Source organism: Leptopilina boulardi, unplaced genomic scaffold (assembly GCF_019393585.1).
Source record: "Leptopilina boulardi isolate dan_hultmark-lab unplaced genomic scaffold, ZJU_Lbou_2.1 LbouV2_44, whole genome shotgun sequence".
Taxonomy (NCBI): Eukaryota; Metazoa; Arthropoda; class Insecta; order Hymenoptera; family Figitidae; genus Leptopilina; species Leptopilina boulardi.
Window position 1 is genome coordinate 1027213 of NW_026137988.1, and position 8143 is coordinate 1035355.

General features: G+C 28.7%; 1 protein-coding gene across 1 annotated transcript; it reads left to right on the plus strand.

The window, feature by feature from the left end:
* The first annotated feature begins 6293 nt into the window (after positions 1–6293).
* Positions 6294–7852, plus strand: LOC127289524 (uncharacterized). The gene is made up of 5 exons (XM_051317511.1): positions 6294–6423; positions 6647–7008; positions 7079–7211; positions 7281–7422; positions 7569–7852. Exons 2-5 carry the CDS (start codon positions 6709–6711, stop codon positions 7615–7617), a joined length of 624 nt encoding a protein of 207 aa, XP_051173468.1. The 5' UTR covers positions 6294–6423; positions 6647–6708; the 3' UTR covers positions 7618–7852.
* The last annotated feature ends 291 nt before the right edge of the window (positions 7853–8143 follow it).

Sequence of the window (8143 nt, forward strand, 5' to 3'; positions counted from 1 at the left end):
TATCAAAAATGTTACGCGAAGAAAAAACCAAATCGATATTTGATTTGGTGTTTCTGTATGTGTTTATATGTGTATAAGTGTTTTTATTAGGTAATATTAAATCAGAGTTTTGAATGGCATTATTAAGTCTATTACCGTTATTGTCAGTCTGTGTACAATTCCAATTTGTGTGATGTGCGTTAAAGTCGCCCATAAACAAAGAGTTTCTTTTATTTACATTTTGAACTATTTTGTTCCAATCAATTTGAGTAAGAGAGAGCCCTGGTGATCTGTAACATACCATCAATTCTAAAGCTGGCCGGACATTATTTATACAAATTCCGCAAAGTTCGACTGAGTGATCAGGAGTTTATAAATTTTTTATTTCTACAAAAGCTAAATTTTTACGAACGAAAATCGCAATACCTCCTCCTCTTGAGTAAGACCTATCCTTTTGATACGTGATGAAACCAGAAAAATGGAGGGTTGCTCCAGGTGTGAGCCATGATTCCACAAAAACAAAGACGTCAAAATCTTTTAAAATAGAATGGATTTCATTTCGTCGTAACAGTAGACTTCTTGAGTTCCAGAAAAGAATTCGAAGATTTGAAGTGTATGTATACATTTAGAGTTTGTTTGGGTTTGAATTTATAAATCATCAACAAAGCTTCTAGAATGCTACATGAATTCGTCTCGAGGTTCGCAGGCCTTTACGGAGAAGAAAACATGACTTGTAATCTACATTCATTACTTCATTTAGTTGATATCGTAAAAGATTTAGGTCCTCTGTTTATTTATCAGTGTTTTGCTTTTGAAGATATAAACGGGAAATTAAAAAACTTAATCCATGGTAGTAAATGTGCCCAACTACAGATTTATTTTGGAGCTTCCTTATACATAAATACATTTACATTGCATAAAGAGTTACTCAACGAAGGAAGCAAAACATATCAGTTCTGTAAAAAGTATCTATCTCCGACAAAACAGATGAAATTGCAAGCCATCGGGAATTCTGTCCACATTGTAGGAGGACTTTCTTAATTACGAGTTGATAATGATATTCTAGCACTTCTCTTAAATAAAGGAATTAACGGTTCAAAACATATTTTTAAAAAATTATTCAAAGATGATATTTTGTATACGTTGGAAATATACACACGAGCAAAGCGTACAAATTCGAGTTACGTAAAATACGCTGTACATAATGAAATACACTTTGGTAGGATTCACCTCTTTTTAAAAGTGCTACAGTGTCAATGTCAAAGGCACTGTCAATGTCTTGCAGATTATTATGCCTTGATTAAAAAATACAAAGCAAACATCGCTTATCCATTGACAGTTATACTTGGCATAGGACTAAACTTCATTCACAAAGTTGATCTGCTTCCGAATGAATTCGATGTTGTAAGTTTGAATGCTTTAAAAGAAGTTTGTTTTTTAACTAAAATTGTAAATGAAAATGAAACCATTTCAACTTATTTGTCAGAGCCTGTTAACGTAATTGAAAATGAATAATTGAAATTAATTTTTAAATTGCTTACAATTTCAATTTGACTCAGAATTTTATTCAACAATATCAGGAAACTTTTGAAAGACGTGCACATCTATATGTTAATAGACATTTTTAGTATTTTGCTTATTTTGATTGTTTAAAAATAAATAAAGTAGTTAAAGATAGATTTAATGTATTTATTTATTTTTCTACAGATGACCTTAAAAAAGTCATATAGAACAAACTAGGTACAAACTAAATACAATTTGCAAGTGGATTTTTACTTTAAATTAGAGTAAAATTATAATCTAATCAGATTCAATATTTAACGAAATTTAAAAGAAGCATAAAAAATAAATTATATAAACCATTATGACTTTATTATTCTATCGTTTTTAATAATAAATTGATAAATTAACAATCACTTCGAGACAAAAAAGTGATTATAAATTCAAAAATTATTATTAAAAATTAATAAATTCTATCTCAAAAATTTTTTTAAATGGCGCTTTAAAGAAATTTAAAATAAAGTTTTACCAGAAATAAATTTAAAGAAAGTATCTCAGAAAATATTAAAATATACGATCAAGCAATAAAATACGAACAAATCCCATCATCCCATTGTTGAACAATGGGAACTGGACAAATCCAATGCTTAGCCCATACAATGGGCAACAGTGGGCAAAAATTTTTGATGACTCAATCCATGGTTTGTATGTCTTCTCCCACCCTAGAGTCAAGCCTGGTGCAATCTTGAAAGCGTCTAGCATGGCTAGTCTGCAAGATCTGGCTTGGCCCAGTTCTGGTGCTACTCAGACACTAGTTAGACCCTGAATAGCGTCGCTAGTCTGGAAAGTCTAGCCAGACCCAATTCTGATGCTGTCCAGAAGGTCTAGATAACTAAGAAATTTTATTTTGTAAATTCTAGACTGTGTCTAGAGATGCTGGTATAGAAGGTCTAGCCAGACCCAGGTCTAGTGCAGGACAGAAGTAATAGATGACCAAAAATTTTTATTTTGTAATTTCTAGACCATGTCTAGTGATGCTGGTCTGGAAAGTCTAGCCAGACCAGGCTCTGGTGCTGTCCAGAACTAATAGATAACTAAAATTTTTTATTTGTTGACATGACAACATAATTGAGATTAATCGGATAGTCTGGAAACTAGGCGGTCTGGATAGAATCAGGTCAGCCCCAGAAGATTTTTCTGCACGGGACATTCACCGGTGAAAGTGTACATTCGCCAGACTTCGCATTTTAAGGGGGGAGTCTGGTCCAGCCGAGGGTTTTCTCCAAGGTGTTTTTTTTCAATAATATTATGTATTTTTATTACATAAAATGATTTTATCCAATATGGCAGATGACAGTAAAGAGTTTCAAACTAATTTGATCAATTTTTATTCATATATTTTCTACTTAAAGAATATGAAAAAAATTTGTTTTTCACTTGTAGTCCAAGATGGCGGCGATGTACAACATTTTCAAAAAATATTCATTTTTCATGGGGGGATCGATTCCAAAATTTCTACAACAGATAGAGACATAAAATAAAAAATAATTTCTTCGTTAGATATTTGTTTATGGACGGAACCTCAAAAACCTCAAAAAAAAACGTAGGGGAGACCGGGGCTGAAAGTGCCGATTTTGAGAAAACTAAATAAAATGCTAGTAAAATGAGAACTTTTTGTTTTAATCTATAGTCTATCGATAGATGCGCACGTGCGCATTTATATACGGAAAGAAATCTTGTTAGAATATTTAATAAATCTGAATAGAAATTTTGATATTTTTGTTTTTCAATTGCGAAACATTGTGGTTTGATAATAAAAGTTGGTATAGTTTAATAGACAGATTTTCCTGCACTTGTGAGAAACTTAATATTACATTGTTAAATATTTAAAAATAAAAATAATTATTTATTAAGAAATAATGAAATATTTTATTACCTTTTAAATAACAATTTTTATCATAAAATCATTTAATTTAATTATAGAAGCAAACTTATAACAAATATTCTATAATTATATTTAGAAAAAGAAATATAGAATAATTAAAAACAATTATTTATCAAAACTTTTTCTTGTCTATATTGCAGAAATAAAAATTATATTAAAATTATGAACAAACAAATGAAGTATTTTATTATTAAATATTAATTAAAATTATTTTTAATTAATATTGCAGTTTAAAAAATGATTTTAAAATCAGGATGTCCAGCAAAGCTTAAAGAAAAAAATTCCTTGACTTTTCTCTGACATTTTTTTTTCGTGACTACTCGTTAGTGATCGGTCAAACTCGATCGGACTCACTCGCTTAACTTCGTCAAACTTCGGTGACTTTTGATATTTTTCTATCATTTTTTGAAAGAAAAAGTTTCTATTAGTATTATATGTAAATATAAGGATTTAACACAAATCCACTTTCTTATCGACTATATCAAAATGTAAAATGATTATACCAGTTAACGGAATTCTAAATACAGAAAATGAAATATTTTATTCTAATACATGTTACAGGGCGTATTAGAATTTAACATTTAGAGTTTTCATAATACAGTTATGAATTTCGCAAAAACTATTCTAATTTTTGTTTCTGAATATATTAAACTGTATTATTTTTATTTTAAGCATTCTTAAAAAATAGTAATGAAATCTATTACACCGTCCGACAAAATTCAACTTTCTTTTTCACACACGAAAAAATCAATGATTTTCAGAATCTAGGACCAAAAAAAAGATACCCGTGTCTGGCCGTTTTGCTAGATCAGGTCATTTTTTGCTTTTAGGGGTAAAAACAACCCTTAAATGAAAGGTGATAGGAAATCTTGTACAAATTAATAATTTTTTATGAAACTTGGTATCTCAGGGTTTTCAGGGTCGCTGATTACGAATCTGATTTCAGATTTTTAAAATTCAAAATGGCGGATCCAATATGGCGGTCGAAATTTATAAAAATTCACAAATTCATTTGAAAGTTGTTACTTAGGGGTTTTTGGGGTCGCTGATTACGAATATGATGTCAGATTTTTAAAATTCAAAATGGCGGATTCAATATGACGGTCGAAATTTATAAATATTAATTATTTTTTATAAAACTTGGTATCTAGGGGTTTTTAAGGTCGCTGAGTACGCATCTGAAGGTAGATTTTTAAAATTCAAAATAGATCTAATAATGTAGAAGATTAGAAAAAAATATATAAAAAATAAAAATTTCCACATATGTGTTTTTTGTATATTGGACACTTTTTAATGACAAAACAGGCTTTGTAGTAAGTAAGAATATTTTTATTAGATAACAGTAATAAGCTCAAGTAAGATGAATTTAAAGATGTGAAGTGATTGTTTAAAACTGCTGTGCAATGTAAAAAAGTCTACAATTGTCATTTGTTTTATGTACTATTTTCCGTAACTACACTGAGAGAAATGCGACCAAGTTATCACAACCAGAAAAAGAGTGGTTGAATGAATATAGTTACAATGCAAACATAATACTGTCTCTGTGCCCATGTTTTTGAGTTATAGTAACCAGAAATTGTTGACCACGTGATTCGTGGTTATGGAAACCACGAGCGTGGTGAAATTTGTTTTTGACTACAAAAGTGCATTTACAGCAACGTGGTATGATAGGTTGCGATGACGTGAGATCCTGGTTACAGTAACCAGATAATATTTGTAACAGCAACTAAGAAATTTTTTTGTAATAACCGGATACACCGAAAGTGATAGGTTGTTCGAACCTTAAATTTGTTAGATCAACCGTTTGATAGGTCGTGTGTACGTTTGATTTCGAACGTGATCGAAACGCCTGCGCTGTGTTACAGGCGTCGGTCTCCGTACATCGTGCTTGATTTCATGGAGACGTGCTTCTGTCAGGGGATTTTTATTATTCAGTGCCATATTGTTTAGTGATTTAAAAAAGGTAAGTTTAAAAACAACAATAATAATTTTTCTTCCTTATTTCGTTTAATAGATGATTCGCAGTGCTTTCGTAGACAATAATTTAAGATAAATTAATGATGCGACATAACCTCAATTTAAAGTACCGGTTGTTTAAGAATTCTTTTTATTCAATATATTTTTATTAATATAATATATATTTATTAATATATATTATTAATATAATATATATTTATTAATATATATTTATTATATATATACAAATAAATATATAAAATAAACTTTTCGAATTCATAGATGGAAGAAAATAAGACAGAAAATAGTGCGGAAGAACTGCTGAATAAAATCCAATTAAACGAATATGTTGATCTTTTCAAAGGTAACATTTTAAAAGTAAAATAATAACGAAATTGTGTCATAAAAATTTAGAGTAAAAACAATCATTTTATGTAAGTTGACAAAAATAATAAGAATTTTGCTATTTTTATCAACATAACCTTATAATTTATCTTTTTGAATTAAGAGAATCTTTAAATTGAAAAAAATATTTTAATGAACCTAATAATAATATTTAAATAGCTTAATTAAATATATTTATATTATTTAATTTCAGAAAACAATATCGAAAGAGCAGAGCAAGTTTTCCTTTTAAATGAGGATGAAATTTCTAATTTAATTTCAAATGCGGATGATAGATTTAAATTCGTTTTCCGTCGAGAATCTGAATATAAACAGAAACCTGCAATAATTGTAAGTATATTTCAAAGAATTAATTTTTATTTAATTGGGACACCTTTCTGCAGACGGCTTTCAATTTAATCCCACAAGTGATGCTGTAAGTGTTAATGGATTGGTAAGTTATTTATTTATTATATAATTTTTAATTAAAATTTAAAAGATTATTGTTTATTTTTATATTTATTTAATAGGAACTGAGAATATTGCTCAACCGATGTTTTATTGGGAAAGCTTTGCTTCGTTGTACTTTTTTTAACGGAATCTGACAGAAAAAAATTGTGCGAATTGATTATTCATCATTTAATGAAAGATTCATTGACGTGAGTATACATTTTAACTATCTGTATATTATTTCGTTCTACAATTAGAATTAAAAAGTATTTATTATATAATTAACAATTAAAAATAAGAAAATAATTTATTAGTTTGTTATTTTATTTTGACAAATTTATTCGTTTAAATACAAAATATGTATTTTATATATATATTTTTTTTTATTTGGTTAAATTTAAATGTGGTCTTAAATTTAATGTGCTTTTTTAGGATAAAGCGCCATGTTTTCGGATTTTGGGCTAAAGAAATAGTTGCAATTTTTACAAAGGAAAATGAAACAGATTATTACAATCCTTGCCGCATGTCAAAAAAAAAATCCTAATGGAAAATTATACGACTATTACACTAATTTAAGAAAGTGGTTTGCAAAAAATGATAAGCCGAAAACTATTGAACCTGAGACAAATGCTTCTAATGATTGTAATGTAGAAGAATTAAAAGATTTGTTGAGAACAAACGAGGAAATCAAAACGTCGTGGCAAAACACAGTCAAAATTCGTGATCGAAAATTGTCTATTGTGGACTATTATGAACAGTATCCAGTTTTAAAATTACAAATTGGGATCGAATTGGTAATGAAAATGTTATTTGAATGTAAGAAAATAAACAAAAATATTAAACATATTTCTTTTTTCTTTTCAGTTGCTGATTGACTTTGAAATTGAACAAAAAATCGATTCAAATATTTTTTTTACGGAATGGCCAAAAGTGGTACCTTTAATTCTCACTGAAGGTGCAACTCAAAAAGCGTGCGAAGATTTATTAAGTTTGCAAGGTGAATATTGTTTTTATAAATTATTTATTTTTAAAAAATGATTCTCATGGTAGTGTTTTAAATTTATAGGTGTATCCCAAGAAATTATTGCTCTTTTATCTAGCCGTACCTGTTTAAGCCTACATGTCCACGAATTAAAAGCAAACGATTTCCAGAAAGTTGGAAAGCAGGAAAGCCTGAAATCTCAGAGGGGTTCATCTATAGAGTACCGGTTATTCTGACTTTTATTTTTACTTCCATAATTACAAATAATAAAATATTAAGTTTGAAAGTCATAATTCTAACAAAATAAAATAAATTAAAATATACTCCTTTAATTTAAATGTATGACTCAGATAAGTATTTATCGTTATATAGACTTTGGCTGATTTGGAACCAAACTGGGAGAAAAGACTACAGAAACTGAGGAAACATGGTGTTACTCAACAGCCAATTGTAATTGCCATCGGAACGATTACTAATATAACTGAAGTGTATGTGTCCATCAACGACGTCAAATACAAATGCGCAGGTTTGCTTCAAGGTGTTGACTATTGCTTCAAAAGTTTTTTTGCGTTGAATGCAGAATATTCGTTGGATTCAAGACCTGTTTGGGAATTTTTGCAACGATTATACGGTATTCCATTTTCGGCAGATAAGAAGTTAAGCACGAATGCGTCTATTGTGTGGAGCAATATTCATAAGTAGGTGAATGTTTTTCGAGATTATTACTTTAAAAGTACAGTACAAAGAGTTTTATATTGGATATAAATTATTTAAATTATTTATTTTTTAAAATAACTTTCAAATCAAAACTATATCCAAAGATGTCTACTGTGATATTAGAGTACTAATAGTTACATAAGTTCGTTCGTAATTATTTCTATGTTCAATTTTTTGTACTTAATTTAAAACGTATTTTTAAACTTACAATATGGACATAGACACAATGT

What these genes read in the sequence shown, in the direction of transcription:
- LOC127289524 (XM_051317511.1), top strand. Translation starts at nt 6,709, where the DNA reads ATGAAACAGATTATTACAATCCTTGCCGCATGTCAAAAAAAAAATCCT. An exon ending in TACAAATTGGGATCGAATTG is followed by an intron (nt 7,009 to 7,078) that starts GTAATGAAAATG and finishes TTTTCTTTTCAG; the next exon opens with TTGCTGATTGACTTTGAAAT. An exon ending in GGTTCATCTATAGAGTACCG is followed by an intron (nt 7,423 to 7,568) that starts GTTATTCTGACT and finishes ATCGTTATATAG; the next exon opens with ACTTTGGCTGATTTGGAACC.